The sequence below is a fragment of the Pteropus alecto genome, unplaced genomic scaffold (genome assembly GCF_000325575.1).
Source record: "Pteropus alecto unplaced genomic scaffold, ASM32557v1 scaffold25, whole genome shotgun sequence".
Classification (NCBI taxonomy): domain Eukaryota; kingdom Metazoa; phylum Chordata; class Mammalia; order Chiroptera; family Pteropodidae; genus Pteropus; species Pteropus alecto.
Genome location: NW_006441955.1, coordinates 2,151,895 through 2,179,625, shown reverse-complemented (window position 1 = coordinate 2,179,625; position 27,731 = coordinate 2,151,895). Strand labels below are relative to the sequence as shown.

At 32.9% G+C, this 27,731-nt stretch overlaps 1 protein-coding gene across 11 annotated transcripts in view; it reads left to right on the top strand.

Annotated features, from left to right (window-relative positions):
• The window catches only part of SPATA6 (spermatogenesis associated 6), a 100,835-nt gene that overhangs the window by 1,772 nt on the left and 71,332 nt on the right, over window positions 1-27,731 (top strand). For 4 of the 11 annotated variants that reach the window (XM_025051961.1, XM_025051959.1, XM_025051960.1 and 1 more), the window contains exons 2-5: window positions 12,555-12,707; window positions 13,869-13,917; window positions 25,581-25,622; window positions 26,662-26,786. In XM_025051961.1, coding sequence (XP_024907729.1) covers window positions 12,555-12,707; window positions 13,869-13,917; window positions 25,581-25,622; window positions 26,662-26,786 — 369 coding nt within the window. Of the gene's footprint in view, window positions 1-12,554; window positions 12,708-13,868; window positions 13,918-25,580; window positions 25,623-26,645; window positions 26,787-27,731 lie in introns of those variants that run through there. The other 7 variants (XM_006919169.3, XM_015595220.2, XM_025051962.1 and 4 more) reach the window with 5 other exon arrangements.

Here is a 27,731-nt window from a genome sequence, read left to right as displayed (position 1 = left end):
GGCAGTTACTAAAACTCAACAGACTTTGTCACTGGCTGCTGCTTCCTCCCCTGCTAACCAATGGGATTTTGCAGCCTGACAGGCTGGCTGCTGCTTCCCTTCCTTTGCGGATATAGACCTTCTAAGAGGAAGTACTTTGTTGTACTGTAACTGATCACTGCCTGAAGGAGTCTGAGAAACAGATTTTATTTCACTACTCTTTCTGCTCAGTATTAGTTGTACTGCAGAAAGTTAATGTAAAATGGAGCTTTGTTGTTTGTGGAGGCTTAAGAAATTATGCGGGTGGAAACCTTCCTATTTAATTATTTTTAAACATTTGAGACAGAATTTCATGTTTCTAAGAAATCTTAGCTCTCATTGGATTTATTCCTTTTTACAGGTGAAAAAATCATCGAGGCTTGGCATGACTATTTTTCTAGTGTTACACAACTTTTAAGGGGCACATCTACGACAAGACGATAAGTTTTCTGACTAGCACAGCCAGGTTAAATGCCTCTGATGTTGAGAAGGAGCAGAAAAGACTATTAATAACCATACAAGTTTAAAAAGCTTGATTAATTTGGCTTTGATTGAATAGAAGAATTATATGACCATAGATTTTTTTAACATCTTTTCAACTTTTTTTCTTTTTAAATTTAATTTTTTACATTTACATGGTATAAAAGTTAAAACTATAAAATTGCATAGAGAAGTCTCAATTCCAGCCCTATTCAAATCTGTTTACTACCTACATCTGTTATTGGTAACCATTTTTATTCATTTTCGAATTATTCTTCTAGTATCTCCTTTTGTAATATAACCAGATAGACACGCACTCACACACACACTTACGTGCACACACACACAATACCCTCCATGTATTTTTTTTTACTTTCTTACACAATAGGTAGCATATTATTTATGCTATTCTGCGCTTTGCTTTTTTTCTTCACTAAGTATATCCTGAAGATTATATCTATATTGACATTTTCAAATTAAGAGTATCTGGAAAATAGCACAATGAATAACTATATCCCATGACCTATGTACATTAATATGATTTATCTGTACATATGTGTATGCATATGTAGAAAATAAATATTTTTGCTGAAAAATTAAAAGTTGTTGATACCTGTATATACATCTTAAATACCTGTATATACATCTTCTAAAAATAAGGATTGCTGTATATAACCACAAAACCATTATCACACAGTTAATTAATGATAATTGCTTAATGTCTAATCCATAGTCAAGCTCTCCCAGTTGTCCCCAAAATGAATTGTATAGTTAACATTATCAAACCAGAAATCAAAGTTTACATGTTGAATTTCCTTGTTAGGTCTCTTTGGTACATTTTAATATAGAGTAGTTTTATATTTCATTCCCACAGTGTTTCCTTTTAATTTTCAGTGGATTTAGATAAATTCATACACTCATGTAACCATTACTTAGATCAAGATTTAGAACACTACTCTCACCCTAGGAAATTACCTTAAACCCCTTTCAAGCCCCATGCAGAGAATTACTCTTCTGATTTGTGTCACTATAGATTAGTTTGCTGGTACTTGAACTTCATAGTAAATAATACCATGTAGTGTGTAATATTTTGTGTTGGCTTCTTTTGCTCATCATATTTTTGGATTCATCCATGTTGCTGTGTTTATCAGTAGTTCTTTTAGATCGTGGAGTGATATTCTATTGTATGTGCATATCACAACATGTTTTTCTGTTTTCTTTATTTTCTTTATTGATGTAATTATTTGGGTTGTTACCAGGTTGTGACTGCCATGGATAAAGTTGGAATGTATTTTTTTCAATCAGGTTTTTGTACTTTTACTACATATTTGTGTATGTCTGTGTACTACCTCTACTATTGTTTCATTTAAAACTTTATACAAATGGCATCGAACTGTACGTATCTTTCTGCAAACCTGTTTTTTCCACTTCACTGTTTTTTTGAAATTTGTCAGTGTTGTTTTTTGCAAATCTAGTTCATTTCCTTAATTGCTATATAATGCTATTTGTTTATATGACAGTGATTTAATTTTTATTACCTTATTGATGAACTTGTACATGCTAGTATTTTCCTCTTTTTTAATATTACAATGTCGCAGTGACTATATTTGTACATAACTCCTGGTGTCAAAGTGACAGTTTTTCTCAAAGGCAGGTACAGTACTCTAGGGAGCATTTAAAAAATTTGTTGGGCTTTGTTTGCCATAGAGGTGGTGGTGGGGTCCTGTTAGTGTTAATTGTCTGATATTCTGTTAGACTTGAATGTTCCATTGAATATGTAGATGAAAACCTATTTATAATTATTTGGTATTAAGAACCTAACTCTGTTTTGTAAAGTCTCTCTTTGGCGGGAAGCTTTTAAAATACCGTAAGTTTTCCAGGAATACAATTACTATGTAAATTGAGGAAATAGTGTACTTCGTTTTACTTAGAATTTTAAGAATTTATTTTTCAGAAAATCATGGCACCAGTGTCAGCCCTACTTGTGTTGGGTTGCCAATATGTGACACCTGTCATTCTGCTTTTGAAACTGTCCATCTCATGTAGCTTCTGTATATATAGGTACAAATATATCTTTTAGTTTAGTACTGCTTGAGCATTTACATATAGAATACATGTTTTATTATAAATTATTTCTCTATATTTTTTCAGTTAGGATATTGGCTTATTTTTTAGTTATATATATAACTAAGAAATTATACATAAATTGCAAAATATTTGTTATAGAGGGGTTTTGGATCTTACAGAGGCTCAGTGCTCTAGGGAATAGATTTATAAATGAAACTACTGAATTTTAGGGAGTTGTATTATTTTCCTAGGGCTGCCATAACAAATTACCACAAATTTGATGTCTTAAAACGACAGAAACTTATTCCCTTATATTTTGGAAGACAGAAGTACAAAACAAAGATATCGCCAGGGCAGCACTCCCTCAGAAGGCACTAGGGGAGAAGACTTACTGGTTCTTCTAGCTACTCTTTTTTTTTTTTTTTTTTTTTTTTTTTTTTTTTTTTTTTTTGAATAGCCGGTTTATATCCTTTGCCCTTTAGGTATGTAAGGTATGTAAGAGTTTTTTTTCTTCTTGTTCAATATATGTTAACCTCTATTTGTTGTATGTTATGTAAATTTCAAAGATCTTCTAATTGAAGCTTATTTTTCCACTTTGGTTTTGCTTTCTTTAGTAATGCCTTTTTCTTTTCATTTTCTAATTTTTGGTTGTTGCTGGTAAACAAAGAATGCTATTGACTTTTTAAATTAACTTTTTATGGAACTATAGCATACTTTCATAAAGTATATCGAATCCTCAGAGTGTAATCGCTACCCAGATCAATAATTAGAATATCGCTCCATCCTTTCAGCCACTCCACCTGCCATCCTTTCCCTCCCAATGTAACCACTATCTTGACTTCTGTCACAATATATGTTGAATTTTTGAAATATCCATATCTCCTCCCTCCCCCCCTCTCTCCCTCCCATGACAATTCATCTTTGTTGTTTTGTGAGGCAATACTTCTTTATCCATTTTTTTTGCCTCCAGGTTTATCGAGATACTAATCGAACATAACTGTGTAAGCTTAAGGTATACAATGCTTTGATTTCATATACTTATAAATTCAAAATGGTTACCAGCATAGTATTAGCTACAACTTCCTTTCCATCCCATAGTTGCCATGGTGAGAACATTTAAGATCTATATTCTTTTAGCAACATTCAAGTATATTATATAGTATTATTAGCTGTAATCACCAATCACCATGCTTTACATTAAATCCCCAAACTTATTAATCATATAACTGGAAGTTTGTGCCCTTTGTTCAGTGTTTCCTCATCTCTCCCCCCACCCCCGCCACAACCCTTGATCCCCTGGTTACCACCATTCTATCTGTTTCTCTGAGTTTGTCTTTTTATATCCTACATATAAGTGATATCACACAGCATTTGTCTTTCTCTATCTGACTTATTTCACTTGACATAATGTCTTCAAGGTTCATCCAAGCTGTTGACAAATGGCAAGATTTCTTTTTTTTCTCATGGTTGAATAATATTATTTTGTGAATGTATACCACCCCTTTGTCCATTCATCTGTCCACAAACACTTGAGTTGTTACTGTATCTTGGCTATTGTGAGTCATGCAATGAACATGGGAGTGCAGATCGCTCTCTGAGATCCTGATTTCAATTTCTTTGGATAAATACCCAGAAATGGGATTTCTGAATCATATAGCAGTTTTATTTTTAATTTTTCGAGGACCCTCCATACTGTTTTCCATAGCGGCTGTACCCAGTTTGCATTCCCACCAGTAGTGCACTAGGGTTCCCTTTTCTCCACACTCTCACCCGCATTCGTTATCTCTTGTCTTTTTGATTACAGCCATTCTAACTGGTATGAGGAGATATCTCATCGTTGTTTTGATTCTCAGTTCCCTGATGATTAGTGATGCTGAGCACTTTTTTCATGTACCTGTTGGCCATTTGTATGTCTTCTTGGCAAAACTATTCAGTTCCTCTATATCGATTCTATTGTTGGTGGACGCTTTCATTTTTTCCTGCTTGGAGATATTAACAAATTGTGCTCCTATGAACATTCTTTACATGTCTTTGTTGCACATTTTGTACTCAGCAACATTGCTGAAGTTTCTTACTAGTTCTAATAGTTATTTGGATTTTCTATGTGGAAAATCATGTTTACAAATATGCAGTTTTCACTTCTCCTGTATAATCTTTTTCTTTTCTTTACTTTTTCTTATGTATGTCCTTGACTACAGAATCCCCAGTATAATGTTAAATAGTAGAAATAATAGTAGATATACTTGTCTTTTATTTTTCTTTTAAGCTATGCTTCTGATGCTTTACCAGTATTAAATTGAATCTAAATTGCTGACAGTGTATCTTTTTTTAACTTTAAACAAACATGGCAATTTCTTGTAGTTCAACCTAATATGATATTGGCTGTAGGATTTTCATTTATTGAGTTAAGAAAGTTCCCATCTACTCCTAGTTTTAAAAATATTTTGAGCATTTAATTATACTGAGTGCTTTTTCTCAATTTAATGAGATTATTATAGAATATTTATAAAAAGGACACATTTTGTGATTTTGCACTAATTTCAGTCCTATATAAGTTCTTTTTGATCAGAATGTATTATTTTTACTATATTTTGGTGGATTTGGCTAATTTTTTAAATTTAGGATCTTTTCATTAGTGTTCATTAATGAGATTTTAGTTTTATGAGTCAAATACTTATTTAGTTTTACATTTTTTTATTTTTAAAACATTTATTTTGAAATATTTCAGACATACAAAAAGTTACAAAGAGTAACATAATGAACACACATGTATCCACCTACCAGCTTAAGAAGTAATACAGATGAAGGTGAAACCTCCTGTATATCTGTAAGAGAATCTTTCCTCCTTTCTTCCCTTTTGCTAATCACTATTCTAAATTTCATGCTATCATTTCTCTTCATTCCTCAATATATTTCTCATTTTTAATACCTGTCTTTAAGGCACTTTATTTACTTTCAAGAGCTTCTTAACTGTCATCTTAAATGAATGGATAATATTGTTTTAAAATTATTTGGTTCTAAATATTTTATGTTATATTTTTATTTCTACTTTAGCTTATGAGCTATTTAGGAATTTGTTTTAATTTCAAGATGCATAGGATTTATATGTGTGTACATGCACAATTACACATTTACATGCATACTATCTTCGATGGTGGCATTTTAATGTAATTTCACTGGGATAGTGAATGAGGTCTGTATGATATAATTTTTGTTGCGATTTCCTTTGTGTCCTAACACCTATTCAATTATTGTGAATATTCTCTTTACTTGAAAATAATATATAACTTCATTTAGATATTATGGTAGATAGGGCTCTATCTACCATTATCTGATCAAGTTTATTTTCTCTGAAATATCTTCAATACCATATTAAATTTCTGTCTGCATGATCTCTACCAGGTTGTAATGGAGGTTAAAGTTTTCACTATAATTATGTATTTTCACTTTATCCTAGATGTATTCCATTTCTGTTTATTCTCTTTTGTACTGGGTATTTTTTACATCTGAGAATTTGAGTTTCTTCAGTTCCAGAAAAATCTTAGCTATTATATCTTTGAATATTGTTTTCTGCCCTTCTCTTTTCTAACAGTACTATTAGACTTTTATTGAAACTTTTATCTGTATTCTCTATGTATCTTAAGTGTTTTTTTGTTGATGGAATATTTATTTTGATATTTTCTTGTTCTAGGAGAATTCATCAGAATTATATTATTTACTTAAGTTAAATATTTTCATCTCCTATATTGAGATTTTTTAACTATATTGACTAAATATTTTAAGATTTCTCATGTAGTCTCTATTTTTAAATATCTGCCAAATATTTTTATTTTACTTATTTTAATTTTATAATTTTCATGGAGTTTTTCTCTCTTATTAGATGAGAGATCCTACATATTTATTTTTAAATTGTTTTTAGATTATGCAAGTTAATTTTCATTTGATCTGAATTTATCTCATGATAGTTAACTCTGTTGGTTTTCTTAGTGCTTAGGATTGCACTGCAGTTATAGACCAGTTTTGAAGGATTATTATCTTAACAATATTGAGTCTTTCAATTTATGATCCTGGTATATTTTTCATCTATTTAGGTATTCAGTTTCTTTCAGTGATGTTTGTAGTTTTCAGTATACAGGTCTTACACATATTTTGTTAATTTTGTACCTAGTTTTTATATCTTTATTTACTGTTATACTTTTACTTAAATTTATAAAATAAATTTATACCCTTACTCTGTTAAATTTATGAGTAGTGCATACCTATTGTTTAATGCTTTTCTAATTGGTATTTTTTAAAATTTTATTTTGTAAGTGTTGTTGGTAGTATACAGAAACAAAATTGATTTTTTCATATTGACATTATGTCCTGTGACTTCGATAAACTTATTGCTAGAAGCATATTTGTTGATTGTAGACCAAAATTATGTTGTCTGAAAATAGATTTAGTTTTACTTCTTCCTTTTTAATCTGTATGCCTTTTATGTCATTTATTTTTAAATGTCTTTTTCTTAACCTTTTGCACTAGCTAGAACCTATATAGTACATTGTTGAATTGAGGTGTTCAAAGTGGATAGCCTTACATTTTTGCTGATATTAAGAGAAGGGATTCAGTCTTTCAGTATTAAATATGTGTAATACCAGATTTAGGTTTTTTCATAGCTATTTTTCACCAGTTAAGGAAATTTCCTTCAATTCCTAGTTGCAGAGAGCTTTTATCATAAATGGGGCTTAAATTTTGTCAGTGTCTTTTCTTCAGAAAAAGAATTGAAGGGAATATGTAAGATTTAATACTATAATGTACCTTTTAGAAGTGGTTTAATTATATCTAACAAAATTTGATATGTTTTCATTTTCATGCAGTTTAAAGTATTTTCTAATTTGTCTTATAATTTCTTTTCTGACTCATGAATGATTTAGTAATGTATTATTGTGGTCCAATGTTTTGGCTTCTTCCCTAACATTTGTTTGTCCATCTTTTTTATTATCATTATCCTAGCTAGTATGAAGAGATATCTTATTGTGGTTTTTATTTTTATTTCTCTAATGACGAATGATGTTGAATATGTTTTTATGTGCTTATTGGCCATTCGTTTATCTTTTTTGGAGTGATGTCTGTTTTTGCTTCATGTACTTTTTGATTGGAATGTTTATTCAGTTTATCTTTAATGTAATCACAGATAAGATAGGATTTACCTCTGTTTTGCTATTTGTTTTCTTTATGTCTTATGTCTTTTTTGTTTTTGTTTCTATATTAATAACTTCTTTTGTATTAACTATTATCTAATGTACCATTTTAATTGTGTTGTTTCTCTTGCTATATTTCTTAAAGTTTTTTTCTTAGTGGTTGTCCTGGGGTTCACAATTAACATTTTTTAAAATTTATTTTTATTTTATTTTATTTTGTGGGGGGGGGGTGAGGCAACCCTTGGTTGACCTCACAGATTGCAAAGACCTTGTCATCTTACAATCCCTTATTTTTTATTTTTTACATCTACAGCACTGGTCTTCCTAGTACTTCCCATCCAAGTACTAACCAGGCCCCACCCTGCTTAGCTTCCAAGATCAGATGGGATGGGGCTTGTTCAGGGTAGCATGGCCGTAGACCACAATTAACATCTTAATTTATAGCAATCTAGGATGGATTGTTTAATTTCAGTAGTATACAAAACTTTTATTTCTATTTAGTTCCCTTCCCTCTCCTCTTCTTTTTTTATTGTCATACAAATTACATCTTTATGCATATAAGCCCATTCAACATAGTTTAATAATTGTTGCTTTATGCAATTTTATTTTAAATAAGAAAGGAGACATGAAAGAAAAAATACATTTATCCTATCTGTATATTGACCTATGTATTTCTATTTTCAGACTAGAGGATTTCATAAAGGATTAGCTCACCCATGAGTCTCTGTTCATCCTTACTATCAGTTCACACTCTATGTGCTTTCTAGGACTAGGCTTTGCTTTGCTCTTGTGAACACTCAATTCTTCCCATGATACATAATAAACACTTTCTCTTGAACTAAAAACATTGCATGACACATCAAATTATTGGACTTCAATTCTGGTTGCTTTCCTGGAAATGTACTCATGAACTTCTCAAAATCGCAGGACTTGTGCAAAATTTCTTTCTTTCTTTCTTTCTTTTAAAATTTATTGGGGAGAAGCTGTTTAATAAAATTATATAGGTTTCAAGTGTACACTTCAGTAATATATCACATGTGTATTGCATTGTCTGTTCACCACCCAAAGTTAGATATCCTTTGGTCACCACATATTTGATCCGCTTTACCCTTATCTTTTTCCCTTCCACCTTTCCCTTTGGTAACCACTTAACTGTTGCCTGTGTCTCTGAGTTTTTGTTTGTTTGTCTTGTTTGTTTGTTGCTTTTAGTTTTACATCCCATATGAGTGAAATCATATGGTTCCCAACTTTTTTGGTCTGACTTATTTTGCTTGGCACGATAATCTCAGGATCCATCCACGTTGTCGCAAATGGCAGCATTTCATCTTTTCTTATGACTGAGTAACATTCCATTGTAAATATGTACCAAATCTTTAATCAAACATCTATTGAAGGGCGTTTTAGTTGTTTCCATGTCTTGGCCACCGTGGACAATGCTGCAGTGAACATTGGGGTGCATATATCTTTATGGATAAACGTTTTAAATTTTTTGGGTAGATACTCAGAAAAGGGATTGCTGAATCATTTTCTTTTGCTGCTTTTCAAGATGTATAGGTCATATTCTTGTTTATTTGCATGTTATAATACTTTTTGAAAACTGAGTATTTTAAATGGGGAATTCTGTAAATCAGACTCCCATTGTTTCTTAAGGTTTACTGTTATTTGCTGCTGTTGTTGCTTTTTGTTTGTTTATTATTTTCCTAAGCTATAGTTTGTATTCTTTGTTGTGTATGGCCATTGAAGTCTCTGCTTCCTGTCCCGCTAATGACTGGATTTATATTTCTTAAAAGCTTTATACCAATAAGTAACCCAGTCTTTGCTGAGGATCCCTCTGTGCATGTTGGAGTATGCTTTCTATGTCCTGGCAGGCAGTTTACAACTGTCTTAGCCTTCACTTCCAACATGCCTAAAACTTCAAGGTCAGCCAAAGGTGAGAATAGGGCTTCCTTAGGTTATTTCCAGCCAAGTGCATAGCTCTGAACATGTGCATGACTTTCTAAATTGCCAAGAATATATCATAGCTTGTCAGATTCCCACCCTCCACACACACACACACACACACACACACACACACACACACACACACACACACACTTAGTTTATTGTTTGCCCCATTGTGATCCCTGCCTCGGGCATCCATGATGTTAAATAATTGCTGCTGATTGTTTTTGACAAATGCCTTGAGGGTGAAGTCTGTCTGTCAAGAGTAAGCTGTGATTCAGGCCAAATAAAGAGAAGGTCTGTGAAGAGGGGTTTCCCTGGTACTGTGATACAGATCAAACAATGAAAGTTCTTGAAGGCTAGGGCTTTTTGGCAGCTCTAAATCTGTTCTCCTCCAGTGGCTTTGGGGCTGCTGGTGTCATGGCTACCATAACTATAAGAGCTTTGGTTTTCAAGGCTACAGAAGACCTGGATAGGAAGAGTTGTGAATAGATTATGCTAAAACACCACAATGTCACTGTTTTTACCAGAATAAATATTCCTTGGGTTGTCGTAAGCCTCTTGTTAACTTCCAAAGCTCTAAAAAATTGATTTTGACGGTTTTTGATAGGATTCTCATTGCTTTCATAGAAGGGCTGCTTTTTGGAGGCATTTATTTCACCATCCTGAAGGTACTTTTTCTGTGTGTCTTTAAAATGGGTTTTAGCAGACAGCATATTGTCTTGCTTTTTTAAAACTCCTATTTGACAATTTATGCCTTTTAATTAGAATGCTTATAATATTTACTTCATGAAATTCTTTATAAAGTTGGTTTAAGTCAACCACTTTGCTATTTATTTTCTGTTTGTTCCATCTGATTTTCTTTATCTCCCCCACCCCACCTCCACTTTCATTTTGGAAATCTGCTAGCTATTCCTTTAAAGGATGGCAGAATTTGTAGAATTGTGGGTGAAGAAAAAAAAAGTAATGCCTTCTTACATATTACAAATTGGAAAGAAACTCAGTATTTTCCAGTGAGGACAATTAGAGCAGTGCTGTCCAATGAAAATATAATATGAGCCATGGATGTATGTAATTTAAAACTTTCTACAAATCACATTTAAAAAGTTAAAAGAAGTATGTAAAATTATTTTTTAAAATAAGTTTTATTTAAATAAATGTTAACAGTATTTCAAAATATAATTAATATAAAAGTTATTAATGAGATATTTTACTTTTTTTCTGTAACAATTCTTTGAAATCTTCAAAGTCTTGTATTTTACAAGAATAACAACACATCTCAATTTAAAGTAGCCTCATGTATAGGCATAAGTGGGCAGCAGCTATCATGTTAGAGAACACAGATTTGAGGGACTCTCACACAGCTTTGGTTTTAACAAGGCAGAGTAGGATATGAAGATGATGAACAGAATAAGATTTACTAAGAACCTTGCTTTTAATAATTTTAGGACAAAAGTGGAAAGTAGAATAAGAAATAGAGTCAAAATAGCCGGCATAGCAAACTGCTGTGTACAAAGAGACATGAAGTCTTAGTCATTTAATAAATGCAATAGTCTATATTAAGATGACAGATGATAATGGTTTTTAGTCTAACAATGATAATTTCTATTAGATAAATGATTTGTCGGGCACTATTCTAAGCACTTTTAACATATTCTTGACTCCTTTACTGTGTGATTTTAAGTAAGTAAATCACCTATCCTTTTGGGGAGCTCTGTTATCAAACACCCATAATCTCTGAGCTTCTTCTTAATACTTAAGGTTCATGTTTTAGGATACATTAATGAGGAAAATAAAATTTCTGTCCTCAGGGAATGTATAGTCAAATAAAAGAGAGGAAATGTACCCACTTTATTAAAATGCATGGAAACAATAATTAGGACCTTAATGGAACTACAAAATGTTATGAGAATCTGAAACATATTACTTGGATATAGTAAATTCATAATAAATTTCTAAATTAGTTCAAATTGAATAATGATAGCTGGTGTATCAAGAGAAGTTTTGTGTAGGAGATGGCAGATGGTGTAAGCCTTGGCAGGTAGTGGGAATAAGTGAGGAAAAGATGGAGCAGTAATGCAGATAAATGGAAAGATGCGAGGCAGGGAAACAGTGTTTGAGTTCAGACAACAATAAAAAAATACACGTTGATCCTATTATTAGAGGTCGTTGAATAATAGTACTATGTGGGTAAGTTGGGTTAAAATCTTAGCCTTTAAGATCCCATTAAGGGCGTGGCCGGTCACTGACAATGAAATATGGCAGGGACTGGAGAGAGTGTACCATGTATTTTTTAGAAACCCCACATTTTATTACTATACTTTCTGTCAACTGTGAGAATAGTCGAGTTCAATTTCTTATTTGAAAAATATTGCATTGGACTAGAAACTTACAATTCACTTGCTTTGAAGCTTTGTCATCTTGTTTTTGGTGAGGGTGTGTGTGGCCTGCTATTTAGGGTAATACAGGTCAAGATTGTGCTCTTTATCAGTATTTTTTTGTCCTCTAGAATAGTACTTTATTTCTACTGAGTTTTAATCCTTTGTGATTAAATGATACTGAATAAATTTATGTCAGCATTCAGCATAGAGTGGGTGCCTAAGGCTGACTGCTTAAAACTGTTAGTGTCTGTCCCAAGAGCTAGTACATAGAGCTTCAAATGGGGTACAAATAACCAAATGGAAAATCACAAATTTCTCAGAGGAATGGAAGTTATAAAGGCATTTCATTTAACTTCTGTAAACACCAGAATTGTGTTCTCTTTGTATTTGCATATTTTATTAGCATAGCAGACTAGTGTTTTATATAATGTTTTATGTCATTTTAGTAGGATAGATCAGGGAGTTCATAAAGCAGTCACATCAGTCTAATTTCTTTCAGGTAACTTGTCCAGGAGTGGTGCTGAAAGACAAGGAGGATATCTATCTTAGCATCTGTGTGTTTGGCCAATATAAAAAGACACAATGTGTCCCAGCCACTTTTCCACTGGTCTTCAATGCCAGAATGGTGTTTGAAAAGGTGAGTTCAAATCTCAAATCAAAATTAACAAACGAAAAACAAAAGTAGTTCCAAATTTTGAATAAAATCCTAGAACAGAAATTATTGCTATATACTTTGACTTAATTCAAAAGGAGATTTGTCACAAATCTGGAGACTTGAAAATAAATATGCGTTATATTATACATTGAATCAAGTGCTTCTTTTTCATGATGGTTCAGCTTGTTTCTAAAATTGTCATAGTGGGATTTTATGTAAAATACAGCACCTAGAATTCTAAAAAATCATTTTCATGAAAAGAGAGAAGAGACATTAATAGGTAAGAATATTTTACTTATGGCTATATTGTGCTACTACTTTCTATAAGTCTCTTTTCTTTTTTCCCCCCTAAAACTGTTGCTTTTGTTTATTACCAATTGTATTTCTTGCTTTTTAAACTTCTTTCATTTCTTTTCTATTTCCCTGCCTCTCTCCCTCCCTCTCTCCTCTTTTCTTTCCCCGCTCCCTTCTTCCTTTTCTCCACAAATAATTACCCAGTACCTGCTCTGTTCCATGCACCGCTCTGGACACTGGGTAGACAAATATCTTTCCTTCTTGGAACTTTCATTGTAAAAGAAGAAACAGACAATAATTAAGTAAATACACAAATAACATAATTTTGGATAGTAATAAGTGCCATGAAGAGAATAAAGGGGAAGGTAAGGAGACAAAGAGGGACTGAGAGATTAAGGGGATTTTCTATTTTAAAAGTGGTCGGAGAAGGCAGTAACATTTAAGCCAAGCCTGAATTATAAGACAAATACCAGCCATTTGAAAGTCTAGGGGTAAAGCACTCTAGACAGAGGAATAGCAAATATAAAGACTTCTTATTGGGAATAAGCTTGATGAGCTGGAGAAACACCAAGAAGGCCAGTATGACCATGGTAACAAAACAAAGGGAAGAAAGCTAGCAGATGAAATTGGAGTGGGACACACAGCCAACCCTAATGTTTGTTTGTTTGTGAAATCTTCTACAGCGATCATGGGAAGCAGAGGAGAAGTAGCAGTTCTCAGTAGTGTCAAGTTTCTTTGGTTGGGAAAGGAATATTTTGGGAATGAGAGAGAAAAAACAGACTATTTTATATTTATGTTCCGTTCACTTCCTCTTCTCCATCCTGCTTCCCCTCCGTTCTCCCACTGTAGGTGTTCCCTGAAGCAGTAGACCCTGGAGATGTGGTTGCTCAGCTTGAATGTGAGTTTTTAAATTTTAGTTCCTGATACTAAGACAGTTTAGAATTACCCTTTTTAATCCTGGGTTAGATAAAAGTTAAAAAGAGTTTAATAAGAATTTTAAAAAATCTTGAGCACTTTTTTTATACTTCTTGGAATTTCAGAATATAGCTGCAAATAATAAAAAAATACATGTACTTGGAATTTTTTCTTCTGTGTTTGGTTTGTGGAAAACAAAAAGACTTATTTTAACTTTTTATTGATTTAGATAATATAGAGTTTATGATATAAGGACAGAGATTCATATTAAGTGAGACTTTGTAGACAAAGATATCCTCGGTGTATTGTAAATCAAGAGAGTAAATAATAGTAGATTGTCATAATGGTAGATATATATATATATATGCTTTTCACTTTGTATTACATTTAATGTTAATAAATTATTTGAAAGAGGCTTTTTTAAGACTTGATAAAAGTAAATTCTTTAAAGTACTAGGAATCAACTATTAGAAGGTGCAGCTATTTGTGAGAGCAACAGTGTCAAGGTATATACCTGGGAATAAGTTATTTGAGCTTTAGGTATGAAATGAAAAGCTCTGTTATTTATCCTTATAGTTAGAAAGGGACCTGGGATCACCAGATTGGTCTAATATGTAACTGGATCAGAAGGTCAGCGATATTGGGCATCATCATTGCCATCCATCTCTTCCAAACCTTCCCCTTTCCACATCCCATTGGGACTCTAACAATGTAGAAACATGGAACCTGGCACCATGCTAGAATCTGGGCATAAGGGAGGAATAGAGCTGGCTCATTGTCTTACATTCTGGGAGTTTATGGTTTAGTGACTCTTCTCCAGAGTACTCTTTATGGCCGGTGTCAATATCTCACTTTTTATAGCTGTTCTGTCACTTGGTATTCTAAATTTCACTATGGTAGACTCACTAGTTGGCAATTTGGTGCCAGTGGGTATATGACTTTTACTATTTCCTGGACATCTTAATATCTGGGAAATTGTATATCTTAGATGATATGAAGATAATTCTTTTATTGTTTGGAAATTCTTCTGTTAAACACATTGTCTTTTTCTGTTTGATTTGAAATTTGGGGGCAATCAAAAGAGTACTTAGTGGTTATCATTTTTTAGAAACTTTCTTGCCTTAATTTCTCTGATTCAGTTTTCCTCTTAGGTCTCTTCCCCACTCACTGACATTTCATATTTTGGTATCTTTCTTAAATTCATTTTTTTCTGCCGATCTTTAAATATTAGTAGTCCACAGGCTTCCCTTCTCTGATCTCTTTTTACATAGTTTCTACTCTTTCTTTATATTCTCTTCAAAGACTTGACTTCATATATTACTATCTTCTGATGACTTCCACATCACTCTTTATCTCTGATCTCTCTTGTGTGCTTTGGGCCCCATTTTTTCTACTTTTTTTTTTCTCTCAGTTTTGCAATCTTGCACTGTCCCTTAACCTTATTATTATGAACATCTAAAAACACTAAAACTGGAGAGGAAAAAAAGTTAATGTCCCATATACCTACCACCCAGCTTCAACAATACTTAACATACCGCCAGTCTAATTACATGTTCACCCTGCCACTAAAATATTTGTTGGAATATTTAAAAGCAAATTCTATATCTACATTATTTCATTGCAGATACTCTGACATGACTTCTGACTGATACTTTAAAAAATATGTATCTACCATGCTGGTGTCACACCTAACAAAATTAATACCAATTCCTTAATTCTTTAATAACATCAAATGTGTTGTCACTCTGCAGATTTCCCCAGTTGTCACCAAAATGTCTTTTTGTACTTGGTTTGCTAAAATCAGGATCTAGTCAAGGTGTGGTTCAACACATTATATATGACTGTTTAGCTCATAAGTTTCTTTATTTCTTTTCTTTTCTTTTTTTTCTGTAATAGTATCTCTCACTTGTTTTTAATGCTGAATTTGTTAGAAAAACCAGGTCCTTTAGAATGCCCTACAGTTTGGATTTGGTTAATTGCTTTCTTAAAGTTCTGGTTGTTTTGTTTATCACTTTTATTATATAAATTGATAATTAGACTTAGGAGTTTGAGTAGATTCAGAATTATTTTACTTTTGGGCAAGAATCTTTCATAGTTGGTGTTACGTATTTTATTGCATCACATCAAGTGGCATATAATGTCTGACTATCTTAAATTTAGTGACATTTGGCTCCAGGCAGCATCAATCTGATTCCTCCATTATAAGGTTCCTCATCAGCCTTTTATTTTAATAGCTTTAGCATTGTTAAGATACATCTTTTCATTAGGGGTTATAAAATGGGACTTTTAAAAATAATATTGTCATTTTTTTATGTATGACATTTTCTAATATGTCATTTTTTATTAGCTGGAATTCTTCTATTAAAATTTTTTTCCTTATCAGCAAGTTGGTTACTCTGAAATATAGTCCTTATAGAAATGGGTTATTTCTTCTCCTTTCCTTACTTTCACAGCCTTAGTGAGGTGTAGTTTCCATCGCATTAAATTCACCCATTATAACTATAGTCAAATGATTTTAGAAAATTTAAACAGTGATGAACCATCACCACAATCCAATTTAGAATATTTCCATCACTCCAGAAGTTCCCTGATGCTTGTTTACAGTCATTTCCTATGCCCACTTTCAGTCCTTAGCAACCACTGATTATTTTCTGTATATATTTGCCTTTTCTAGAAATTTCACATACGTAGGTTAATATAATATGTAATGTCTGGCTTCTTTCACTTAAAATGTTTTTGAGGTTTATGCGTGTCATTCTGTGTATTAGTAGTTCCTTCCTTTTTATTCATGAATAATATTATTTTATTGTATGGAACTTTTTTCCCTTCCCAAAACTACGAAATGTTATTGAGAGAAATTAAAGAAATTTTTAAAAAATGCAGCAACACATCATGTTCATAGATCAAAGATTTTGAAGGCAATTTGCCCAAAATTTATCTTTAGATTTAACATTATTTCTATTTTATGGCTGTTTGGATGGACGTTAGGATTGTTTCTAGTTTGGGGCTGTTAAGAACAATGTAGCTATGAATATATGGCTATACGCTGGGTTACATGCTAAATATATGTTTTACTTTTTAAGAAACTGTCAACCTGTTTTCCAAAGTTATTGTACCATTTTCATTCCCATCAGTAATGTATGAAGGTTTCAGTTTTTCCACGTCATCCCCAAGATTTGATATTCTCCATGTTTTAGAATATAGCCATTTTGGCAGGTGTGTAGTGCTAGCTTAAAGTTGTTCATACTTTTCTCTTTATGATCCTTTTGATTTTTGTAGGGTTAGTAGTGATGTCTCTTCTTTCATTCTTGTGGTAATTTGTGTTTTCTCTCATTTTTTTATTGGATGTTTGATATTTTCTAAAGATTTTGTTGATATTTTCTAAAATAATCAATTTTTTATTTCAGTGATTTATTTTATTTTCCTCTTTTCTGTCTCATTGATTTTCATTTTAATTATTATTCCTTTCTTCTACCTACATGGTGCATGATTTGTCCTTCATTTTCTAGCTTCTTGAGGTGGAAACTTAGATTGATTTTAGATATTTTTGCTTTTCCGTTGTAAGCATTTGAAGCTGTAAATTTCTTTCTTCACCGTTTTGCTGTATTTCTTAAATTTTGACGTATTTTTTGTATTCATTAATTTAAACATATTGTCTAATTCTTTGTGTGATGTTTCTTCTCTGATCTTTGGGTTCCTTTGAAATATATTGTATTTTAAAATATTCTGAGATTTCCTATATTTCTTTCTAATGTTGATTTCCTAATTTTGTTAAGGTGAGAGAACATAATTTGTAGAATTTCAATTCTTTTGAATTCACTGAGATTTATTTATGGCCTATCCTAAGGTCTATACATGAAAATATTCCAAGTATATTTGAAAAGAGTGAGTATTTTGTTATTTTTGGTTGAATTATTCTATATCAATCTTTTTCTGTCACTTAGTGAAGTTGATAATGTTCAAGTCTTCTGTATTTTTGCAGATTTTATTTCTTAGGGCTAAAGGAGATCTGGTTATTTTATCAATTACTGAGAAAGGGGCATTTGAATGTTCTGTTGAATATTGAAATTTCAAATATTTTTTTCTTTCCATTTGGCCCTGAAGCTTTGTGTAGTAGAAGGCCCTTGATTAACATTGTAGAAGGAAAGAGTTTTGCTTCCAGGTGTGGATGTGTTTGCTTGGCAGGCGCCTGCATTGTGCCAGGTTTTTTCCAGGACCAGACTTCTGTAGCCTATGCAGCCTCTCTGGAACCCAGGTATCATCATACATGGTGTCCAACAGCAGCTCCCCTTAGCCATCCTCCTTTCAGTGGTTTTGTAGTGAGGAGCCTCTGGTTGGAGGCCTCCCTGGCACCCCAGAGGTGTGGGGTGATTCCTGACAAGTTCCAGAGTCAGATTTCCATAAGTTTTACTGGCATGGCACTAGAGAAACTTTTCTCTCTTTCAGTGAGCCAAGACTATAATCTCACTAACAAATTTTGAATCTCAGCCCTGGGGAGGATAGCTTGGGGAGAGGTCTTCCTTGGAATCTCTGTCTGAGCCCCAGGACTAATGGCCGCTTCTTCTAAGTGCTAGTCTTATATATTTTTAAGTTCTCTTTCCAGCTTCCTAGGTAATCCTCCATTACTTTAACCCCAATTGTGGTTAATAGTTCTTTATATTAAACTTTCCTTGTGTGATTTCTCTCTCCTAATTAGGCCCAAACTGATATAAACCTCATTTATGGTAGTAAAGTTTGTGGTAGTGAAATTACAGCAGTTTCAGTCCTCACATCTTCCTACCATGTTCTTAAGAATAAGGAGTCTGTGTTCCATAATTTTCATCAGATCTTGAGATTTGTTCTAATCACAGTAGGATGAAGGATGTAGTATGCTGTTGGCTTAGCTTGCACGTGTTCTACCTTTGTTTCCGGTGGTGCATATGTCAGCTCTGTAAGAGCTACGCCGGTCTCTCATGGGAGGGGAAAGGAGGGGGATTGGATGCTGTGGAGATGGCTCATAGGTGTCCCTACAGTGAGCCAACATAGTGCTGAACCTTCACGTATAGCGCGATAGTAGAAATAGTAGAAATAGCCCCTTTAAGTAAAATATAAAATAGAGCCTAAAGTACTAAAGCAGGCTTTATGTCAATGGAAGCAAAGAGAAGCATTTCAAGGAAGGAAACATTGAATCAATGTGGATTTTTCCAGAATCTCCACCCACCTATTCGACTACAGGAATTGTCACATACATCATTTTCCGTTGTGTAACATACAAAACTAATGTGTGCTTGTCTGCCTGTCTAAAATCTAAAACAATTCGTTATTAATAATTGTCATCTAAAAGCATATTGAGCATGGTACAAACGCTCAAGGAGATTCTAGGACTTCCTTAACTAGACGGTCTGATAGAGAGTCAGATCCTTGAGTAACCTTAGGTAAAGTGCTTAGAGCAGTCCTTGACACACAGTAAACGCTTAAAATTGTTTATTATAATTGGTGGTGTGTTGCTACTGTTACTGTTGTTAGTATTTGGAGAACTTCCCCATTCCATTTCACACCTCTAAGGAAACTCCAAAAGCCTAGAATCACCTAAGACTCTGAGGAAGTATACATTTATGATGTATAAAATGATATTAAGTGCCAATGATATTATAAGCCATAATAGGGAAATTTTACATTCATAGTGAAGGCATTCTCTTTAGGGAGATAGTTTTATTCCTGGAATTTACCAGAATAAAATTAGTTATGGCTAAAGCTATATATCCTGGGAACCATTTTTAGGCAAGAAAGATAATGAAAATTTTTCTGCTTCTTTGTCGAAATTGGATTTTCATCCTTTCTCAATGAAGGTTTGCAGGTTCATTTTTACACACACACACACACACACACACACACCCACACAGACAAGCTCTCAGTCTCTCTCTCTCTCTCTCTCTCTTTCTCACACACACGTGCAAACATGCACTGCCACAAATATCTGCTGAAAAGTTGTTCATACAAATAAACACAGTGCTTGCTCCCTCACTTCTTTTCAGTCACTGCTCAAATTTATCATCCTAATAAGAAGCCTTTTCTCACCAGCGTTGTCTAAAATAGCATCACCTTTTGGTCAATATCTCAGTCTCTATCCCATTATCTTTAGAGTTATTATATCTTCTACACCAGGATAGTTTCAGATTAAAAGAGTATGCTTTTAATATTTCAACCAAGACAACAGGTGTCAAGGGGTACTGCTCAGGGCAGATAGTGATGAATGGTCCTCCTGTTTTTCTCCCTAGTGCTGATATATTATTTATTTTTTATTTTCTCTCATTAGAAACAGTTTTATTAGAGCAGAGACTCTTCCTGTTTTGTTCCCTGTATCTCTAGTACATATGACAATACATGATACATACTAGGAATTTGCTATCCAGGGAGCTAAATAAAATATCATAAAATATAATAATAATTGCCTCATTATTTTTATGAATGTTGGAACTATCCTATTGAGAGATACCTATTTGTAATATTATAATGCTTTTATTAGAAAACATATTTTGCATTTGAAAATTTATAATAACTGCTGTGGCTTCATTCCCTTCAACATTCAGATAAAGAGAAGATATGATCTTTATTTATATTGCAGTAGATTACTAGGTGTCCCTATTGCTTTCTCTTGCCTATAGGGAAAAAAAAGCAATTTCATTAGAGCCCCTGTTTTTCAGCTTCTGGGAATTAGTGCTTACCTGGTGTTTGAGGTGTTTAAAATGCTTTCAGGTAAAGATTTGAAGGCTGAGAATAAATCCTCAAAGTCTGTACATGAAAATATCCTTGCCTGGATCCTCAGGAGAGCTTATTGGACTCAGGATGTGTATTTTAAATCTACAATGGCAAATTCATTCCAACCAATTCACCTTTGTATTTAAGGCAGATAAATAGGCATCTAGAGGAAATTTTGATAGCAGTTGTTCTTGCTGGTACAGAGGTTTAATAGCATTCTGGCTCTCTCTCAAGGTATTTACTGTAGCTTTTGATTTGCTATTTGTGACTCGGATTTCTGGAGCATTGCACTGCATTTACTTTGTAACTCACACTAAAAGTACATGTGAAAATGAAAACTTTTACAGAGGAAAGAGGAAAATTATAAGTAGGTATAAGATGAAGGGTAACTATAAGATGAGGTTAGTTATACTACAGATTCTAGTAGATGTAATTTACATTAACTTAGTTTTTGGTTTCCAGCAGCATTAGTTCTCTATAAGGCTTTTCCTTTAACAATTTACCTGAAGTATTTTTGCCAAAATAAGATTTTTAAATATAAAGGAGTAGAAAGTTGTTTATAGAAACTAGGAAATAATTTTTCTTAGAAAATCTGTGTTCTTACAATAAAATATGAACTAAACAAACCCAAGCAATTATTTTTCAGACCTTTTCTTTACAGTTGAGGAGTTTTAGTGACAATGTGAGTTGTTTATTTTATTGTTTATTTCATTACTTCACTCTGTGTGGCAGTTACTCATTTTGTTGATGGTAGATTTAGAAAGTATAGAGTATTTGATAGAAATCTTAACTTTGTTTTCTGTTTAAACTTTTTAAACTTTATACTCCTGAGACCATTGCCACTTCTGAGATCACTGATACCTTTAGTAAAGATATTGGAAATACATTTTGTTAACAGGTGCATTTTTCTTTCTTTCTTTTTTTTATGTAAATTGTTCACAGCAATAGTACCTGGCAATACTAAGTCCTCATGTAGTATTTTGATGAATGCTCTATTGACTATGTTCTGCTTGTGTGTTTGGCCCCTTCCAGAATGATTCTGGCTAGAGTGGGGCATTTTCATTTTACTTAGATCCCTGTTTCCTTCCTTGGCTTTATTTTAAAGCCTTTCAGTTTTTGTTACGAACTGATTTTTTGCTTTAATTTTACTATTCTGTAGGACTTTCAGACTACATATATACATGGCTACATATACACATATACATGCATATGTACTTATCTATATAAATATGTACATATATGTAAATGCTAATGTCTTACCTTTTAATTTGCTTTTTACTTATATCAAAATATTATTTTTAATTGGTTACAAAATTATGCTGTTTTTCTTTATATCAGAGTTATATATAGTCTGCAAAGCTTTTTACAAAAAAAATAGTAGCCCGGTAACATCTCTCTCATCATTTCCCACTCCCTAAGGACTACTTTTCAGTTTTTAAAAATTGTTTTTCTTTGTACTCACCTCTATATCTCTAGCATGTTTATATTGCATTCGAAACATTCTGATTTTTCAATTTTAGATATTATCTGTACTTTCTCTTACGGAAAATGAGGATTTATATATTTTTGTATATTCTCTGCTTACCCTCAAAACACATACATGCCTATTTTCTGTCTTTCTCTCCTTAATACAATTATCCCAATTTTGGTTTATATTTTCATGATTATGTGTTTAAAGTATTTATAGTTGAACCGTGTGGCATATATACTGTGGTTATTTTTCCTGCATGAATTTTGTTTTCACTCGAATTAATAATTTGCTCTCCTTTGCTTAGTTTTATAGTTTATTTTAGTTTTTTAGCTTTTGCTTAACTTAACCCTAGTTCTCCCTCAGATATTTAAATCATTTTCTCAAAGTTTAGTGCCCTTTCACTTATAAATCATTTTTGTTTTTGTTTTTTTTTGCTTAGATGCCTAAAATATTTTTTAAGTCTAGTAATTTTACTAGAATATGTCCTGAAGTTGTTTTTTTTATGGCTTGGTATTCTTAGGTACAATGTATTCTCTTTCATTTTTTATTTCTCATCTTTTTTTATTTCTGCAAAGTTTCCTGAAATATACTATTTAGTATTTATTTTTGTCTTTTGTCATAGTTTTCTTGATTAGACTCTGTTATAGTTTGTTGATCTTTTTTGCTTGGTTAGTATTTGTTATTTTCTCTCAAATTCTGAAATCTTTTTTTGTTTCCTTTTGATTAAAAAAAAACTTTTATGTTCAATTTGTTTTAAGGCATTATCTGTTGTGTCTGTTTGCTTTTGTTTTAGTTTAATATTCATTTTTGAAATTACTTCCTCTATTTCTACTTCTTTCTGAGTTATATCTCATTTTAATGTTTTTCTAAATTTGATTTATGTAATTCTTCAACATCTTATATTACTTTATTAATTTTAATGTAGTAAATTATAGATTTGATCTATAATGCAAATACCTCTTTTGAAAGCATTAATTTGGTGTTGCTGATAAACTCTTATGAACTTTAGGTTTGTGCCAACACAAGTTGCTTCTCAGTGCTACCTTTCAGTCTTTTTACTTCTTGGAGAGCTTTCTCTCTAATTTCTCATGTAGATATTCTAAGCATATTCATTTATCATATATGCCTTTTGTTTAAACTCTAGCATTCTTAAGATGAACAAATGACCCTACTTCCTACTTCACTGACCAAAATCGAGTCCATGCCATTGTTCTGCTTCAGTTTACTGCACCCTTGTCCTTGGGGTCACCTACGTCATTACCCACTCTAATCTTCTTTCTCCTGGCCTTACAGGTTTCTCTGTTCTGCTCAAGGTTATTCTCTCTATTTATCCCCTTCATCCATCTCCTCATGCCATTTCTAATATCTTGGTCATTATATTTTATTTTTTTCCTTGTATATCTTCACTGTCTTGTTGCTAACCCTCACCCTTTATAAACATCCTGTAAATTCTCATCTTAAAAAGAAATATTTTCTATCTTTATCCTTGCCCCCCATCTAGTTACTGTCCTATCTCTTTATTCTACTACTCATTCAAAATACAACTTCCTCACCTCACATTTATTTTGCAAATTGCTGCTTTCTAGTTCCAGTAGGGTTGTTAATGAAAACAGTGCAAGCTTGGAAGACAGTTGTAACTGAGCTCAAATCTCATCTCAGGAAACTTACTATCTTTGGTAACCTTACCCTTTAGTCTCTGTTTTTTTTTTTTATCAGTAAAATAGAGATAATAGCTTGTTAGAGTTGTTTTGAGGATTTACGTAAAGCTTATAGGAGCTCAGTCCCGACATACAGAAAATATTCTTTAAATGGTAGTAAGTAATATTATAGTTTTGACTACCTATGTCCTTTTTTAATGTATTTTTTAATTTGTAATCATGTTTTTTGAATATTCGAGGTTGCAGAATAAGTGACCTCAGGGAAAATATAGTGTGAGTATGTATAGAAAGTTATGACACTGAGCATATCTTAAGATTATTTGATTTGATTTCAAATGAAATTTCACTTTATGTTTAGATATTTTCTAAAAGACAGGGCTTTTCTTTGTGATCAGGTATTATAATTATTGTATATGCAGTAGATCAAGTGTTTTAAAAGCCTATTTTTTCAGTGCTATCTAACATTAGTCCTTTTCTGTCTTTCCATTTATTGGTAATATGATGAGAAACAGTATGATGTATTCATGGAAAGTGTCGCATGATTCGAGGGGTGATAGAAAAGCCTTCTCAAGCAAAAGCTGCTTATCCACTGACCTATAATAAGAACTAAGAAATTTTTTAAAAACTTTTTGATTGCCTGCAATCTCAGTCACTATGAGAGAATACGGGGGATTCCAAAGTGAATGAAATGCAGCCTCTTTGTTCAAAGAAGTGTCCATTTTAATAAAAAAAGAATCAGGCATGTAAATAAACAATCAGTTCCTTGCATAAGTGTACTGGATTTGAGATCAGAGAAGTGTTGGATGAGGCATTCACATGCAGGTTGACATTGTTCAGAATTACGGCAAGTCTTAGGTTTAAGAGGAAAGTAGACCTGTTTTATCTTCAGTGAAAAAGTTGTCAAGACTTTGAGGTTAAGAGATTATAGTGAGAAAGAGGATGAACAGTTGTCAAAATCAGGTGGCATGAGGCAAAAGGAGATCATTAATTTCTTGGTAATAGATGTAGATTTCACGTATAAGTGAGATTGTACAGCATTCGTCTTTCTCTGTCTGAAATATTTCATTTAGTATAATGCCTTCCAGTTCCATCCATATTGTTGCAAATGGTAAGATTTCCTCATTTTTTTTTTTAACGATTGAACAACATTCCATTGCGTGTTTGTATGTGTATGTGTGTCTCTGTGTATCTCGCAGCTTTCTTATCCATTCATCCATTGATGGACACACTTAGACTATTTTCATATCTCAATATTGCAAATTATGCTGTTGTGAACATGGGGGTGCAGATATCATTTCAAGTTAGTGCTTTTGTTTCCTTGGACTATATTCCCAGAAGCAGAATTGCTGGATCATTATAGTATTTCTATTTTTAATTTTTTGAGGAACCTTCATACTGCTTTCCATAGTGGCTCCATCTTGGTACCACTCCTGTGAGCGATGTTGATAATGGCTATGCATGTGTGGGGACAGGGGATGTATGAGAAATCTCTGTACCTCCCTCTCAGTTGTGTTGTAAACCTAAAAAGAGTACTTAAAAAAATAAAGTCTTTAAAAAAATCAGAAAGAAAACCCCAGTGAGATTGAAGAGTTAATCTCTAATATAGATTAGTAAAGCCATAAGAGATGTATCATATATGTATATATATACACACATAATATACTAATAAATATATATGTAGTCTATCTAGCAATTGCTTTGACTTTTAGATGCTTCTCTGATAAAGTTACTTTTGTGTGTTATTAATTTATTTAAGGAAATTTTTCTTTAAACTTTCAGATGATACAGCATTGTTTGAGTTGATTCAACTAGTTCCACCAGGTACTGTATTATATTTTGATAAGGAAATTGACATGTGAACCCATTTCAATGAAATGCTTTTTAAATATCTCATCTTTTCCCCTTTTTCCCAAATTAAGAACAGTGTTGAGTTTCTAGTATTGGTCCAGTGTGTGTAAAATATCAGTAGACCAAAATAATATGTACAGAAAGATTTACATGTGGCATTTGAAAACACTGTTCTAAAAATGAGTAAATAGTAATAATCGAAAGTGCAAAAATAATCCGATATCATTTCAGCATATTTTGTGACATTCATTAAAATTGATTTTTTAGTTTTTGTGATTTTTATAAAACTTTTCTTGATAAAGTAGTCAATTATCTTTGTTTTTATGTGTGGACTGTTATGGGGAATGGACAGGAATAAAATCTTACCCATTTAGTAAACATTACAAATCTCTAGGATGGCTTGAGTTAAAATATGAAGGATAGTTTCATTTCAGTTATTGATATCTATGATTATAGAAGAAACCTGTCTTAATCAAATACATATTTTGCATGAAAAATAGAGTTATATTTTATTGAAAACTAGTAATTTGAAAAATTTCAAATATTAAATATGTATCTAATTCAGATAACCACAAATTCCAGAGAACGTCTACATTTTTTTTCAATATGGAACCTAATACCTTATAATGGCAAGTAGAAAAGGATGTAGAAAATGTAGAAATGGTAATTAACTTTCAGATGTATAAATGTTATATCAACTTGCTGTGTTTACAAGGACTTTGTTTTTTCTTTTAGGAACTCTTAGATATTCACTAAATTTAGATGAATATTCCCCCTTTTACAAAAGGCGGGAGGTATAATTATTAATATGCACTACATGTCTGAATAAGGAAATATGTTAACTTATTTAACATAACTTTATTTTAATTTTCTTTTCATAGAAAAAAAACCCTTCACCCTCTAGCAGGTATTTCAGTAAGGCATCAGGCATTATATATATTGTTACCTGATGATTTTGTTTCTAAATAGAATATTTTGTTATAATTTGAATCATAGGATATCTTTCTTGTAGTGGGTGAAACACTGTCTACATATGATGAAAATACACGAGATTTCATGTTCCCGGGTCCAAACCAAATTTCTGGACACCATGATTCCAACCGCCAGGTTACCATGAGGAGGATTTCTGGCCTTCGAGTAAGTGCTTGCTATTTTCTAAATCAATTCGTGATGCAGAATTATTCTTAAAACACACCACATAGCCCTCAATACCTGAAAAGTGAGGAACTAGTTCAAATTTAATTTGGTTTAAAACATAATGCTTTTCTGGGCCTAGAGAAACATGGCAAAGTGAGAGATGTCCCCAGATATCTCTCCTTGAAACGACAATAAGCAGAACATCTAAAACTCAACAAAAAATGCCCAAACTGCACACCAGCACATCTGAGCATGGGATCTGTGTGTAAGAGCTACTACAGATTAGAACCCTGGGTGTTGGGTGGTGGACTGGGAGAAATAAAGAAGCTGCCTCTCACAGCCACTGGAGATCCCTGTGGGAGAAGCAGGAGGGGAGAAGGTGCATGAGTTCCCTGAACAATCCTGCCTGGGAGTGCTGTGAGCTCCACGCGGCTGGTGGCGGGGCCCAGTCATCAGGGCAGAAAGCAGAGAAGCGGGATGGCAGAGAAACAACAGTTAATTTTTACCAGCCACGGTTGCAAAACCGAGGCTGAGCTGCAGCCCCCAACCCCCCAACCCAGAGGGCTCCTCCCTCCATAGCCTCTGAGACTGAACACTGCAAAGCCCCAGAGGAATCTGAGCAAATGCTACTGAGACTGAGAGTAGCACACACGATTAAACACCTAGAAGAAAAAAAAAAGTCATGATTAAGGCTTTATACAAAGCAGGGATCCAAGAAGCTTAGACGCCACCTACTGGAAACCAAAAGAAAAATGCCTTCTTTGCAACAGGCTAAAGAGACCTTTTATAATAAATATTTTTTCTAGGAAAAAAGCAGAATACGCTTCAATTAATACCCAGGCAGAGAAATATTCCATTAAACACCATGAACAGCCAAGGTGACAAGGCATCTCAGAAAGAAAGAGAAAAACCTCCGGAAAATAAGCTTACAGACATAGAAATGTG